Below are 16,111 nucleotides of genomic sequence, written 5' to 3'. Positions count from 1 at the left end.
GTCCCTCCCCCCACCAGGATTTCCATTGTCTCCCTCTCCAGAACCTTCCTGCCTGCCCTCCATTCTTGCTCCCCACAGCTTGGGCACTTGACCATCCTGAGGCCACTGCTCCTCCCCTAGACCCTCTCTTCCCACTAACTGGATGCTGAGAGGCAGGATGTGGGCTCCCCTCCTGGCTCTCGCCTCTGCTGTTCCCTTCGCCCACTCTCCTTGTCCATCCCACCCCTCACTTCAGAAAACTTGAAAACCCATGACCTAACTTGAACGCGCAGAAAAGTCCTGAAAAGAATCCTACCACCACCACTTAGCTGGTGTTCCCACGTTGCCAGATGTGCTTCAGATTTTGTTTAAAAAGACATAAAGTGTTCTCATTCTTTAGCCCTTAACCCCCTCCTCGGGGGGTAGCATCATTTTAGAGGGGCTGGTTTCTTCCTAAGCCCGTTTTACACTTTCAGTACACATCTGTGTCCGCCTCCAGAAACAATGGATGGAATTGCATTGTATGCAAGTTTGTTTTTGTTTTTTTACAGGGACAGAGAGAGTCAGATAGAGGGATAGACAGGGACAGACAGACAGGAACGGAGAGAGATGAGAAGCATCAATCATCAGTTTTGCGTTGAGACACCGTAATTGTTCATTGATTGCTTTCTCACATGTGCCATGACCGTGGGCCTTCAGCAGACCGAGTAACCCCCCGCTCGAGCCAGTGGCCTTGGGTCCATGCTAGTGACCTTTCTGCTCAAGCCAGATGAGCCCGCGCTCAAGCTGGCGACCCCGGGATCTCGAACCTGGGTCCTTCCACATCCCAGTCCGACGCTCTATCCACTGCACCACCACCTGGTCAGGCTGCAAGTTTTTAAAAATGTACATGAATATACTCTTTGCATCCTCCATCAACTTGCCTTGGTGTTGCGACAGGATGCCTGTCCAGACTTATGGACGTGCACCTCGCTCCCCCCTGCTTTCTCTTCTGGTCCTAGGCACCCCCTCCTCTGGAAGCTCACCAGGCTGGCTTAGGGCCCCTCTGCCTCCACTATCTCAGCTTATCACCCTGCATTATTGCCGTCTGTTTACTAAGCTCACACAGGTGACTGGATGGGGACAGGGTTCAGTGGACGTTCTCTGCTCCGGCCCTCCCAGTTCTGTCTGCAGATAAAAGCCAGCCTCACCTTCTTGGTCAGGGCGCACGTGTGCACACGCACATACCAGTGTGTTTGTCCCTCTCTGAGATGTTTGAAGAGGGAGAGAATCTCAGCTCACCCTCATTCATTCACTCAGCACATGGACCGCACCAGCCAGTCTCTGGGACAGACAGAGATTCGTCCCTACCTGGCCAGCACAGAGTCCAATGACCGCTGAGATAAGAGCCACAGGGGAGACAGCAATAGTAGAAGGGGTTGGGCCTGCCCCAGCAGAGAGGTTAGGGAGGGCTCCCCTGTGGAACAGCAGAGAACATGGAAGAGGAAGACAGACAAGCAAGCGAAGACGGGTGGGGAGAGCATTCCAGGCAGGGGAGCAGCACAGTCGAAGGCCCAGCGGCTGGCTGCGGTGAGGAAAGGTGAGCGTGAACGCTGTGCAGGGCAGCAGCAGTTCCCGGGGCCTGAGAGCAAACGGGAACTGTGGGGCAGGGGTGACAGCAGCAGGGGGACACAGCAGGTTTGCCTCTTACAAAGGACTTCCCATGCGCCACAGGCAGAAGGTGCTGGGATGGAGGCAGGGACTGTGAAGAGGCTCCCACAGCGCCCGAGCAGGAGGGGCTGCTGGCCCAGCCTGGGCTGCTCCCCGTGGAGGGAGGGAGGAGCGGGGGAAGGGCAGGGCTGGAAGGCACACAGCTCGGCCTGCCTGGAGACTGGAGACAGAGAGCGGCCGGGGCCTCCCAGCCCAGGCTCAGCAGGCTGTAACCCAGGAGGCCAAGCACAAGCAGAGAGAACAGAGACCAGAGGCTGTTTCCCTCTCCTTGCTCTTGATGCAGGCCGAGACAGGCTGGGGCAGGCAGGATGGGAGGGTGGCAAGATAGGTAGCCTGGGTCCTCCTCCCTGGACGAGGAACCTCCTTGGAAATGCTCTCAAGGCATCTTCTCCCCCGGCACCCGGGACCCTTCTGACACCCCTCCTCTTCCTTAGGGTGTCTTCCAAGCCGTGTGAGATCAGCTAAGCCTCTCCCCAATAACTCCCTGTCCCCAGATGACTGCCTCTGACAATGTCTGAAATGGCACCATTAGCAGCCATCCTTATAGGTTCAGCTGGTTCTGGTCTGAATCTAACTTATCAGTTCCCATTCCCTCTGCCAAGACTAGGACTGGGCAAGTGAGGGCAAAGCCAGAGATGAGAGGAGGAAAGGGTTGCTGGGGTGGAGTCAGGGAATGCAAAGCCAATGACTGGCTCAGGGCGGCCCCTAGTCAGCTGCCACCAGCCCCAGGTCCTGGCGGAGAGACCTAGTTTCCTTACCCAGGGGCCCCCCGAGCCCCTAGCGTCAGCCACTTGTGAGCTGTGAACCCCAGGTGAGTGAGTGCCTTCACTCTCCCCCACCCCTTTTTGAATGTCTTTACTCTTGGCCTTAGTGTTACCCTCTGTGAGATAGGATAACGCCACCAATGGCAGGCGCAGTGTCAGAACAAGAGGCTAGGACATCCGTGGCCATGCCAGGCACACAGTAGGTACTTGAGAAATGGCTGGGCCGATCACTGCAGTCCGATCACCCATGCGGTTAGAGGTAGGCTTTGCTGACAATGAGAGTGTCCCGTCCAATCATGCAGGCTTTCCAGCTGTCATTAATACTGTGTGCATGTGTCTCTCCATGTGTCTGTCTGGGGGGGGAGGGTGAATGCTAGGGTGGATGGCTGACCCCCATGCCCCACCCAGGCTGCAGCTTCCACATTTGGAAGGAGACTAGCTGCCTGGTCAGCTCTGGGCTTAACACGATCTTTCCCCTTAACAGCAGTTTGTGATTACTAAAATTGGCTACTTTGGTTTACTGAGCACTCACCGTGAGCCAGGCCCAGAGCTGGGCCTCACACGCATTCAGTCTCCCCAGCTGAAGGGTTGCTATCACCACTCCCATTTCACAGATGAGAAAACTGAGACTCAGAGATGCTAAGCAACCTGCCGAAGGTCACACAGCTCAGGAGGGTCTTGAACTTACACCTGGCTATCAAACTCTGTGCTCTTAACCACCAAGAGGCTCAGGGTACCCCTGCCAACTTCCAAGAAGGCACACGTCCCTTTCGCCAGCCTACAAAGCCTTGGATCCTGCCCTCCACACAGGTTCCCCTATCAGGACGGAACCATTTCCACAGCAACCTGCCCAGGTGAGGTAGGGAAAACAGGCCAAGCTGCAGGGGACTTACTGGGACCCAGGTCTGGGTAGAAAAGCAACATCAGTCCCATTTGACAGATGGGAAATGTGAGGCTCAGCTCAGATTTCTTTGCCAAAATCAAACAGGCAGAATTCAGTCTAATTCCAGAGCTGGACCTTAACCACTCCACTCCTCCCCATGACAGGTGGGACACCTTCCCCGAGAAGGCTTCCTTGATCTCCAAGGTCTCTACTCTGACAGCGGTCATTTCAGACTAGTTAGGGAGCATCAAAGCCACTGGGCTCGATAGAAATATCTGTCTAGTTCTATGTCCTGCTGGGAATAACCACCCCTGCTTGCCTCCAAGCACCCCAACACTCAGTCCTGTAACCATACTTGCAATTAAGCATAACTCCATCGAGGGCAGGAAGACTGGCAGTGTTTCCTCTACATCTCCCCACCCCCAGGAATGGCACTCCTGAAGCTGTGCAGTTGTGTAGTGCATACCCTGTCCGGTTCAGGCACACAGTGGGTGCCTATTCTGTATCTGTTTGATATTTGCACTCATTATGGAGGCTATGGATTGAGGTCTCCTATGATTCTTAACTCATTCCTAAATTATTTCATTGAATCCTTATGCCAACCATATCACCAAGAAGGCACTGTGCTTGTGCCCATTCTACAGGTGAGAACACAGAGGCACAGAGATGTCAAGAAGCTCACCCCAGATTGCACAGGCAGGAAGTAAGGGCTGCACTCTCAGCCGCAGAACAGGAAGGTGGAAGCAGGTCCCCTCCTAACCTTCCCTGCTGGGCTGGACGCTGTCCTCGGTCACCTGTACCGTCAGGCCTGCCCTGTCATTAGCTCAGGTGTGAACATCACCTCCCACACCTGTCATTAGGAACCAGGGTGACAGGAGCAGCAGAGCTCTTCACGCCCTGTCCAGCCCTCCCTCCCCAGTTTCAGCTGCTTAAAAGGCTGACAAACAGGGAGGTGCGGTTTTCTCCACAGAGTCACCCTGTTCACTAGTCTGCACTTTGCTGCTCAAAGCTGTGACTTCCTGGGTGTGAAGGTCACAACTCCCGGCTCCTGGACCCCCTCAGCTGGGGTGGTGATGCTGACCCCACTGTCTGGGCACCTCCTATGTGCTAGGAGCATTTTTTTTCACTGTCACACTTGCTTCCTCCCAGTAACCCCATGTGGGAGATATTAGCACCATTCCTGGTTGGCAGACAAGGAAACTGAGGCTCAGAGAGGTTCCCTGACTTGCCCACAGCAGAGGTGGCAAAGCCAGGATCAGAAGCAAGGGGTTCTGCCCCAGGGCGGAAGCTCCTATCCACCATGCCATGCTGAATCTCACTGGCAGCCCATCTTCCCTCAGGTAACAGAGAAGACCCCCAGAAACTCGGGATGACAGAGTAACTTGGGGACCAGAGCCCCATGACCTGCGATCACATCTTAGAGCTTCAAGTAAAGGGCTAAGCACTGGGTAATGCTCAAAACATTCTTGTTGAGAGAATGGGGCAAGAGGCTGTCTCTCACCCCACAATCTAGTCCAGTGGTGGTCAACCTGGTCCCTACCGCCCACTAGGGGGCGTTCCAGCTTTCATGGTGGGCGGTAGCAGAGCAACCAAAGTATAAATAAAAAGATAGATTTAATTATAGTAAGTTGTTTTATAAAGATTTATTCTGCCAAACTTAGTGAAAATCCGACATAAAGTACTTGGTAAGTAATTATTATTATATGCTTTAACTTGCTGTAACTCTGCTTTATAAATTTGATAAAGTAAAGTTACTTCCCTACTTTATAAATCACCATTACTGTGGAACCGGTGGGCGGTTAGAAAATTTTACTACTAGCAGAGGTACAAAAGTGAGCGGTAGGTATAAAAAGGTTGACTACCCCTGATCTAGTCCATGAACTCGAGCCCATGGAGAGGAAGGGGCAGAGGAGTACACTGGGTTGGTGAGACCTCTTGGAGAAACACCTAGCTCCTACTCAGGGCTGTGAGTGCGCAAGGCTATGGGAGCTCAAAGGAAGTCTTTCACTCCATCCTGGGGAAAAATCAGGAAGGCTTCCTGGAGAAAGACACCTCTAAGCTGAGATCTGGGATCAATCGGATCAGTCAGCCAAGGGTAGAGGGCGGCTGCCTTGGGCCAGGAGTATAGAGTGGGGCAGGACCCCATGTCCTTGCCACCCCCGGGGCCCTCACAGTCCCCACAGCTTATGAAGGACGGTAATCCTTTCTTCCTACGCTCTGCTGGAAAGGCCAGGTCCCTCTCGGTTTCCCTGGGTTCATTATAACCATTTGTTAGGTCCAAGTCTGGCCTTGGGGAACTGGATGCAGGGCAAGGCCTGGCCCATCTCCTGGTTTTGTGGGTGTGTGCGTCTGTGTAGAGGGGCCTGAGGCTTGGAGTCCTCCATGGTTGGCACAGAGCACGCAATTGTGCAATGCCTGAGAGAGAACAGCGCAGGGACTGGACAGGACCCCGGCTGCGTCTGAGAGCCAGCTGGACCCAGCCACAGAGGAACAGCGTGCAGGGCCCTGCCCCATCTCTGGGATTGTGAAAGACCGAGGAGGCTGGGGCTGGGGTAGCCTCAGAGAGGAGGAGCCGGGCGGGCGGGGAAGAAATGTCTCTGAGCTTGAACCAGCCCAAAGGAGAGGTGGGAGTGGGTGGGACCACTGGCCAGCCTCGTTTCTGAAAGGGCTGTGCCCACACGCCCTGCACCAGCACCCAGGCCCCTTTGCACTTGTTAAACAGGTCTGCCTGCTGGACCACAGGGGCCCGGTGGGAGGGCCTCCTGGTGAGTGCACCTTGGTGAGGATACCCAGTCTGGCAGGCTGTGCAATATTCTGAGTCCCCCACCTAACTGAAGCCCCTAGTAGGGAGAATTTTGGTAACGTGCTCCCTCCTAAATGGGAGCCCCACGCCCATTTTCCCTAGAGAGGGGACAAGGCAGACGTCGAAGTCCCGCCCCCTGCCTCAATCTCAGCATCTCCACGAGTTTTCCCTAAACCGGTTATTAAGTGAATACATTAGGCTTATCAAAACGGACGTGGGCTGCCGTGTCAACGCAAACACATCAAGGCATGTCATTCCCTTCTCAAGCCGCCCTGGGAACCCGGGGCTCAGAGACTCCGCCAGTTTCGGGGCTGGTGCGGGGAGGGCCACGCCCCCGAGGAATCGAGCAGCCAGAAGGAGGTCCCGACACCGCCCAGCCGCAGCGCAGACCCCGACTTTGCTGCCGCGGAAGCTGGGGGCGGGCTGGAACAGCAGGTGCTTCAGCCTGTACCCTCACCCAATCGGCCCCACACCCACCGGTTCCCCTTGACGAGGCTCGCGCTCAGGGTAGCAGGTGCTGGGAAGTACTGCAGCAGGCGGCACCCCTACCGATGAGCCTTACCCACCTCTACCTCCCCAGCCCCAGGAGCACCTGCGCGCTCTCGAAGAAGAGCCCACACCCCAGCTCCGTTTTCCCGCCCCTGTACGCCCATAACAGTGCTTCCTGGGTCCCCTGAGCCCACTCTCCACCCCATCCTGGGGTGTCGAGTCCCCTGGATACATCATTCCCCACCTGGGCGGTGCTCGCCGGCCCAGGAGAACCCCCGGCGCAAGGACGACCCTGGGACACGGAGGTCCCCTACAGCCCCAGCTGAGTTCCCCGCCCTCTAGGCTCTAAGTCACTGCTCTCTGGGGCTCCTAGAACTCTGGTGCCAGATAAAGTGTTTTCCCTCGGGCGCCCCCAGCCCACCCCATCGCGGCCGGGCTTCCCAGCTCTAGGTGGAACCTCGGGCCCCACGTTCCAGTGGGTCGCGCACTCCTGGACCAGTTCTCCGTCCCCTGGGCCTCCCAGGACCGTGCTTCCGGGGCTCCCTGCAGCCCTCAGGGCTCGGCGGTTCACCCACGCCCGGGGCTGCGCTTCCCGACCCAGTGCGCCCCCCCAGCGCCGGGTGTCGCGAGGAGCGGTGTGCGGGGGCCTCCTCACCTCCGGGTCTGCACCTTGGGGCTGTATTTGCCTTTGTTTCTCTTCTTGAAGAGCGAGTTCATGGTGGCGCTTGGGGTGCGCGGGCGGACGGGCAGCGGCAAGGGACAGGGTACTGGGCGATGGGCAGGCCCTGCGCGCACGGAGGGGCGACAGCCGGCGCAGGTGAGCGAGCGACAGCGCGGGAGCCCAAGTGCCGCGCGGCTGCGGCTCCGGGTCACTACTCGCGGGGGGCGGGGCGCCCGCGGGCCACGGGCTCTCTCAGCAGCTCCCGGGAAGGTGGCGCTTACCTTCCCGAAGGAGGGGCCACCGGACAGGCGGGGCTTCTAGATGCGTCGGGGCCGCGCCCTCGGCGGGGCGGGAGCGAGTAGGGCGCCTGGTCCGGGGTGGGGGTACACAGGGCGCTTTCCTGAGCACCCTCACCCCTGCGCCTGGCGCGCCCCCTGGCTGAGGGCTCTCTCTCACCAGGCTCTCTGCTGCGTCTCTTGTTGGCTAGGACCCAGGTGGGCCCTCCAGACAGGTGTGGCCCAGACCGGGGCGGCCGGGTCTCTGTGCCCTAGATAGCTAGTGAATTCCACTCAAGTGGTAGCAGTGTCGACGGCAATTGAGAAAAGGGGGTTCAAGAGCGCGCCTGCCGCAGTTCAGATCCCGCAGCCACAAATGGTCAGCTGACTCCTAGGCAAGGTTTCGCACCACTTCCAGCCTCAGTTTCCTTATTTGTCAAACAGCGGTAAGCACCCCGTCCCAAAGGGTTATGAAGAGATTCTTGTAGATAATTCACACAAGGCAGTTAGCACAGTGCCTGGCCCAAATACGCAGGAAGCTCGGCCATCATTGTCATCGTGCCATTTAGGGTGGACAAAAAATCCTTTGAAACTTGATAACTCCAGGCTCTGGCAGAACAAAACTCCTTCATAGCTGGTCATAAAAGCTTCTGGATTCCTATTCAGAACAGCCACATCGCACAGTTCTGCCAGCATGTGCGCCGTTATATTGTGAACAGCAGAGAAGACTGCAGCTTAACAGTCAGTAAACTCGGTCCAGGGGGTGAACCCAAAGGAGGCCCCGACTGCTAGGAGAGTTCAGCGCCACTTTGGAGGGCACTGAGGGCTCTGGGCCCAGCTGGGAAGGAGGAGCACTGAGTCTCCAGGGGAGATTACAGAAGGCAGCAAGATAAATTAAGGCCAAAGGGCTATTTTCGCTTAGACGGGAGCAATGGGGCTTGCTGGGAAGGGATGCAGGAACCCACACAGGGCATTCAGATTCCTCAGGCTAGTCCCTTCCCCACCTGTTTTTTACTGATCAAATAAGGAGGTTGATGGGCAAGTGGATTCCCAAGGGTTTACCCTGCCCCACACCCAGCAGCCTTTGAGAATACCTAGTGTCCTTTGAGGCTTCTTTTGTTTCTGCCACCAAAGGACTGTGGTTTCAGTGTTGTGGAGACTCTAGAAAATCTTATTCTTAATGGGGCAACTGTAAGTGAGCTTAAGGGGGTCTGTGAATTCCCCGGCACTTGCTTTCAAAATGCATGTCCATATGTGCATTTTTCTGAGGGAGGGTCTATCACTCTCAATAGGTTCATTCATTCACTCATGCAACAGATACTAACACTCTCCCGACCTTGACGGCCTGGTTCTGCCACATCGATGAGAAAAGGGAAAAAACAAACATAATAATAACAACAAAATATAGCAAAAGGACTTTCTCTTGAGAGAGGGGAGAAGATACATTCATACTAATAATTTTTTTAAATTGATGACCCTTAAATGAACTTTTCAAAAAGGTCTGGGAACATGACAGGAGGAATAAAGGGCCCTGCAAGACATATGGCTCTGCAGGTGTGCATCAGGATCCCCAGGGGAGTGTGTAAAAATGCAGTTCCCAGGGCTTAGAGCCCCTGTGCTCCTGAGGGGAGCGTGGGGAGGGGCCCAGGAATTTGAACTTTTGTCAAGGTCCCCTGTGAGAAGCCAGGAGCGAGGGCTCTTGCCTGTGGCCCCCCAGCTTCTCGGGATCGGACCTTCCTGCCACATTCCCCTTGTGAACACGCCTCTGCCTGGCTCCTCTCTCAGCACCCCTGCCCCCACTCCGCGGGGAGTTCCTCACTGGGCAGCCAAGGGCTTCGGCAATTCCTTCTGTCCTGAAGTGAATTCCTTCCAGGGTCTGAGGTTAGGACGGAGCCTGGAGGGCAGGCACCGAGGACCTCGCCTCCAGCCAGCCTGCTGGAGCATGTGCCAGGGAGGAGTCAAGGCTCAGAACACAGGTGGGGACCCACCTGGGACCTGCCGAAGCCTCAGCTCAGCACAGCACTTGGTCACCCAGGACCCCTTTCCCACACCCCAAGTGGACCACAGACAGGGGCTCAAGGAGGAAATCTTGTTGGTCCCCCTGCTTTGCCCATAGCATAATTCTGCCTGGAAACCCTTTCCTTAACCTCCCACCTTGCATTATTTTTCCCTGAGGAGGCCCTTATATGGACGCTAAACTTGCCTCAGGGAAATCCATTCAGGGCAGCACTGTTGCTGGGAGGAAGCCATCAGAAGGCCATTAGGAGGCGGGGTTAAGTAACCTAGGAGGCATCCACACCAGGAAAGATCTTGCCCCTGGAACAGAATGAGAAGCGATGTGGAGTGCTGCTGAGACCTGTGGAGAGGCAGGAGACAGAAGCAAAGTGCAAGGGAAGGGAAAGAATACACATGTGGCCTGACCAGACAGTGGCGCAGTGGATAGAGCGTCGGACTGGGATGCGGAGGACCCAGGTTCAAAACCCTGAGGTCACCAGCTTGAGCGCGGGCTCATCTGATTTGAGCAAAAGCTCACCAGCTTGGACCCAAGGTCGCTGGCTCGAGCAAGGGGTTTCTTGGTCTGCTGAAGGCCTGCAGTCAAGGCACATATGAGAAAGCAATCAAAGAACAACTAAGGTGTCGCAATGAAAAAACTAATGATTGATGCTTCTCATCTTTCTCCGTTTCTGTCTGTTCCTATCTATCCCTCTCTATGACTCCCACTGTCTCTGTAAAAAAAAAAAAAAAAAAAAAAGAATACACACGTGTGTGTGTGTGTGTGTGTGTGTGCACAGAAAACTTCTAGAAGGATCCACAAGAAACTTAGCCATGGTCCCTTCAGGAAAGAAAGACAAGAGAGAAATCTGAATCTTCATTGTATACCCTTTTATATAAAAATATTTGAAATTAAAGAATCTTTTCTTTTCTTTCCTTTTTAGGTGAGAGGAGATAGTGAGGCAGATTCTTGCATGTGCCCTGACCAGGATCCACCGGGCAACCCCATCTGGGGCCAATGCTCCAGTACTGGACTATTTTTAGTGCCTGAGGCCGATGCACTCCACCAGAGCTATCCTCAAGGACCTGTCCTCAGCACCTGGGGCCACATTCAAACCAATGCCAATGGAGCCACTGACTGCAGGAAGGGAAGAGGGAGATAAGGGAGAGAGGAGGAGAAGCAGATGGTTGCTTCGCATGTGTGCCCTGACCGGAAATCAAACCTGGGATGTTCATATGCCGAGCCAATGCTCTATCTACTGAGCCACTGGCTGGGGCCAAAACTTTTTAATTTTTAAAAAATGTTTTGAGGCCTGACCTGCGGTGGCGCAGTGGATAAAGCATCGACCTGGAATGCTGAGGTTGCCGGTTCGAAACCCTGGGCTTGCCTGGTCAAGGCACATATGGGAGTTGATGTTTCCTACTCCTCCCCCTTCTCTCTGTCTCTCTCTCTCTCTCTCTCTCTCTCTCTGTCTTTTTCTCTCTCCTCTCTAAAATGAATAAAAAAAAATTAAAAAAAAATGTTTTGATTTTTTTCTGTGTGTTTTTTGATATGATACATTAAATTTTTTAATTTATTGATTTGAGAGAGAGACAAACATTGATATGTTGTTTTACTTATTTGTGCATTGTTTCTTGTATGCGTCCTGACTGTGGATTGAACCTGCAACCTTGGTATATTGGGACAATGCTGTAACCAACTGAGTTATACTTAGTCAGGGCTGTATGTGTTTGAATTGCTTTTTCCAGTTACTTAAAAAAAAATTTATTTTTAAATGACCGAAATCTGTTATTCCCTCTTCCTAGAGCCTTCTTCCCTCTTTTTTATTTATTTATTTATTTAACTTTTTTACAGGGACAGAGAGAGAGAGTCAGAGAGAGGGATAGATAGGGACAGACAGACAGGAACGGAGAGAGATGAGAAGCATCAATCATCAGTTTTTCTTTCCGACACCTTAGTTGTTCATTGATTGCTTTCTCATATGTGCCTTGACCGCGGGCCTTCAGCAGACCAAGTAACCCCTTGCTTGAGCCAGCGACCTTGGGTCCAAGCTGGTGAGCTTTTTGCTCAAGCCAGATGAGCCTGCGCTCAAGCTGGCAACCTCGGGGTCTCGAACCTGGGTCCTCCGCATCCCAGTCCGACGCTCTATCCACTGCGCCACTGCCTGGTCAGGCGAGCCTTCCCTCTTATCTCATGTTCCAGGGAAGGGCACTGAGGTTCTGGAGTTCTGTGCCAGGTTGGATGGTTCCCAGGGCAGCCTGCTCAAGTGCTGGAGCTCTTGAACCCCGACCCCCTCCGCCCTCCCTGGCTCCTGCTGACTCCGCTGCCCTCTATACCGCCCCCCAGCTGCAGGGAGGACGAGCAGGTTTAGGGAGGAATTTGAGTTGTGCCTCACCATCCCTCCTCTCATTCTCTAAAGGCTGAGCTCTGAGCTGGTGCCGTCTGCACATGTGAACACATGCGTGCACAGCGGGTCTCTGGACAGACCGGACGGGGTGGAAACTGCGCCCTGGCCCCATGCATCCTCCTCTGGGCAGATGGGATTTGTTTGGTTCTCCTCTTATGCCAAGTGACTCATCCCTCTGCCATGTGGGATGGGGGTTCGGGGAGGGTGTTAGTTTTCCTGGCCCTTGCTTGGTGGTTAACCCCATGGAGATGGCACCTGCAGGGCCATGGCGTTCCCTGGCAACCAGGCCGCCCTGAGCGCCTGAACCCTGTCCGCTCTCTGTAGCTGGGCCAGGCTGCTGGCTCCCAGGTGGCCACCGCTTTCCTGAAGGGTCAGGAAACACTCCTTGTTTGCTGTCATCGTTTCCCCAGCAGCCAGGAGAGTTGCTCACTCACTGGCTGGCTTGGGGTGTTTCTGTGAACCAGTTTGAAACAAGCAGGGCAGCATTCCCCCAGGCCCGGAGAGAGGGGAGTGTGGAGGACCAGCAGCCTGTTCCTTACCAGAAGAGCCTTCTCCCAGGGCGGAGGCCTCCTCACCCTCCCCTGGGCAGCCATTCTCCCATCTCCAACCCAGGGACATTTGCAAATGGAGATTCCAGAGTCCCCCCTCTGAGGTTATGATGGGCATGATGGGTGGGGCTAGGTAGGGCCCGGGAATCTGCACATTAACAGACACCCCCACCCCAGGCTGAAGCAGGTGGTCTCTGGGCCCCCCTGAGAAGCACAGGGAGCAGGAAGAGCTGCCACACAGTGCAGGCCTGGTCTGCTCCCCCTGGGAAGAGCCCACAGGCTGCAGCTTGAAGCTGACTTGGGCTTAAATCCTGGCTCTGCCACGCATCCAGCTGTGTGACCTTGGGTAGGTGGCTTAACCTCTTTATACCTCGGTTTTCCTACCTGTAAAATGGGGAAGGGCCAGTGTGCCTGGCATCCAGGCCCTGTGCTTCCCCCCTCTTCCCCGCCCACCAAAGGGACAGGAGGGGGCTGGCCCAGCTTCACCCAGTGTTTTGTAACACATATTTACTTTCCTAGCAGAACAATATGAGGGATGGAAAATCATGCTGGCCCTCCAGCCAAGAAGGGCTGACTCACATTCGGTCCCGGGGACCTGGTGAACTCCCCACACTCCCCGCTGGGGCCAGATGGGAAGCTGGGCCCTGGCAACAGGGGCAGGAGAGGGTCCATGATGAGTCACCGTTCTGCCTGCCCCTGAGTCATTCCCCAACAATGTGCCAGGCAGCCATGCCCTCCTGTGCCCCCAGGGAGCCCCTGCTCCAGTGACCCCCTGCTAGCCCTCCCAAGAATGCAGGTGTGCACCTGCCAGCAATGCCTGTTACCAAAATATTGAAACAGTTCCCCACCAGTGGTTAAACAGCAGCTGCTCTGAGCCTCGTGCCCCTGGTCACCTGGGCCCTTCCCCCAGGACCCAGCCCTGAGGGATTAGCTTTCAGCTCAACAGGGGGCCTCTCCAACCCTGCCTCTCCCACAGGCTGGCACCCAGTCCTGACCCAGCCTTACTACCCCATCAGGCCGTCTTGCAGACCCAGGCTTCCTCGTGAACCCTGGTCCGCTTTCCCGCACAACCAGTCCCACATCTCTGGACACCTCATTTCCCGCCCATCCCTGGGCCTCTCAGACCAGGCTGGGAGGGCCCCACAGTAAAGAGGTCATGCTGTCAGGGCAGAGAGTGGAGGGAGCTGGGTGGAGCCAGACCGGCTCTTCCAGGCCTGGGATCCCCGCAGAACAGGCTGCCCAGCCCAGCCCCAATACTCGGTCCTCCCCTCTACTACGCCTAAGTCTACTTCCTCCCCAAGCCTGCTTCTTCCCAGCCCATCTGCCTCACAGGGCTCTGCCAGGGCTCCCCTCTGCCCGGACCGGTGGGGCTGCATTTCTGGGGCCATCCTGGAAGGGAAGGCCCAGGGGGGATGGCCCAGGTCAGGAGGTTAGGATTCCAGTTCTAATCTGACCGTAGGCAGGTGGCTTAACCTCTCTAAAACTCAGTTGCTCCTTCTGTAAAAGCAGGAGAGCCAAGGAGCTTAGATGTCAAGTCCCAGCTTCTCTATTTTCTAGCTGTGTCACTCTGGGGAAATGTCTTCACCTCTCTGAACCTCAGTTTTTCCAGCCGCAGAATGGGGATATTGGGCACCTGCTCCATAGGGTCTTGAAAGGATTCAGTGAAATCAGACATGCAATAATGACTTCAGCCACTTTTGTTGAGTGCTTACTATGTGCCAGGCCCTGTGCCAAGTGCTTGTCTTGGGGGGTTGGCGCTATGTTTTCCAGCTGTATTGAGGTACGATGGACGTGCAATAAAGCGCACATATTTAAAGTATACCATCGGATGGGTTTTGACATAAGCACCCAACAGTGAAGCCATCACTGTGATGGAGATGATGGTCTGGGCCTCTTCCTCTCTCCCCTTTTCAGACAGGGAAACCGAAGGTCCAAGGCATTACACAGCTGCTCAAGGCAGTGAGGAGGAGACTGAGGATTTAAACCCTGCAGTCTGAGCCAGCACCCTCGTCCCCACCTTCACCACCGTTCAGCAGGGTGCCTGGCACGGAGTAGGTGCTCAATGCCATTGTTAAGTGAATGAACGCATACATGAATGAAGGGGAGAGTCAGTGTACAGTGGTGGGTATAGGGAAGGTCCCCGATGGAGAAGCGACCAAGAGTTAGTAGGTCCCGAGTCGGGACTACGGTAGAGGAGAAAAGGTTCATCCATTTGTTCATTCAATATTGATCAAGCCCTTGCTTTGTGACAAGTCCTGGGCTAGGCACTCAAGATACAGCTCAGCACAACAGACACAGGTCCCTGCCCTTGGAGAGCTTACTACAGAGGCCCAGGACCGGGCTAGGGGTGGGGGGACAGTATAAGTTTGAAGCCACCTGTGGGTGGAAGACGGCACCTGTCCCATGTCCTCAATGACAGAGCACCCCAGGCAGACAAAGTTGTAGTGCAAGGGAGAAATGCCTCTAGCCCACAGGCTGAGAGCAGTCGGAGCCCTGGGGAGGAAGGAGGGACCCTGGTTCCCTCATCACACTCCCTCCCGCACATCACTGACATCTCCAAGGGGCCAGGCTCCTGGCCCACCCTAGGGGAGGATCTCCACTTCCTGTCCTCACACTGCCTAGCCATCCCCCCTATCCACTCATGAAGCACCAGAGCATGCCTAGCCCTGGGGATACAGCAGCTAACAAGATACGGACGGGCGGCAGAGACTCGCCTAGCCTGGGAGGGGAAAGGGCAAGGAGAGCAAGCGGACAACCACGTTTTGAAGAAATGAAACAACCTGGGTGCCCATCCAACAGGGGTCAGGAGTGTGGTGGGCGTGGTGGCCTCGCCAGGAAGGAAGCCCCGGGAGAGTAAGTGAGAAAAGGAAACGGGCCACCGTGGGGTGTTGTATTTTTGCCGTTTGTAATTTAAAATAGAGCTAGAGGCCCTGGCCGGTTGGCTCAGCGCTAGAGCTCGGCCTGGCGTGCGGGGGGACCCAGGTTCGATTCCCGGCCAGGGCACATAGAAGAAGCGCCCATTTGCTTCTCCACCCCCCCCCTTCCTCTCTGTCTCTCTCTTCCCCTCCCGCAGCCACGGCTCCATTGGAGCAAAGATGGCCCGGGCACTGGGGATGGCTCCTTGGCCTCTGCCCCAGGCGCTAGAGTGGCTCTGGCCGCTGGTGGGCAGAGCTTCGCCCCTGGTGGGCATGCCAGGTGGATCCCGGTCGGGCGCATGCGGGAGTCTGTCTGACTGTCTCTCCTCGTTTCCAGCTTCAGAAAAATACAAAATAAATAAATAAATAAATAAAAATAAAATAAAATAAAATTGAGCTAGAGCTGCCTCCATACCTCTGCCCCCTTGCCCGCCTGCCTTGGTCTGGGTCTGCCTGGGCCCTTTGCCCACTCTGTGTGCTGAGGTCAAACATTCCTGCCCGGGACCGGGGTGGCCAAGGCCCCACGAGCTGCCCTCCCTGTCCACTCTCCTCCCTGGCTCAGGCTTAATCCCTCACCCGGGGCCCAGGCCTCCAGGACTGATGAGTCAACACAGCCAGCTCTGAACAATCACCCCTCTTCCTGACCCCGGGCCTCTCCTCCGCCCCCGCCCTGGCCAGTCCACC

At 55.5% G+C, this 16,111-nt stretch overlaps 1 protein-coding gene across 2 annotated transcripts in view; it reads right to left on the bottom strand.

The window, feature by feature from the left end:
• The window catches only part of PPL (periplakin), a 56,037-nt gene extending 48,454 nt beyond the window's left edge, over positions 1–7,583 (bottom strand). The window contains exon 1 of one of the 2 annotated variants that reach the window (XM_066382673.1): positions 7,284–7,583. In XM_066382673.1, coding sequence (XP_066238770.1) covers positions 7,284–7,345 — 62 coding nt within the window. In that variant the 5' untranslated portion in view covers positions 7,346–7,583. The remainder of the gene's footprint in view (positions 1–7,283) is intronic. The other variant, XM_066382672.1, reaches the window with a different exon arrangement.
• Between the last annotated feature and the right edge of the window lie 8,528 nt (positions 7,584–16,111).

Source organism: Saccopteryx leptura, chromosome 4, assembly GCF_036850995.1.
Source record: "Saccopteryx leptura isolate mSacLep1 chromosome 4, mSacLep1_pri_phased_curated, whole genome shotgun sequence".
Classification (NCBI taxonomy): Eukaryota; Metazoa; Chordata; class Mammalia; order Chiroptera; family Emballonuridae; genus Saccopteryx; species Saccopteryx leptura.
Note: the sequence above shows the minus strand (reverse complement) of the source record. Positions and strands in the feature narration are given on the sequence as shown.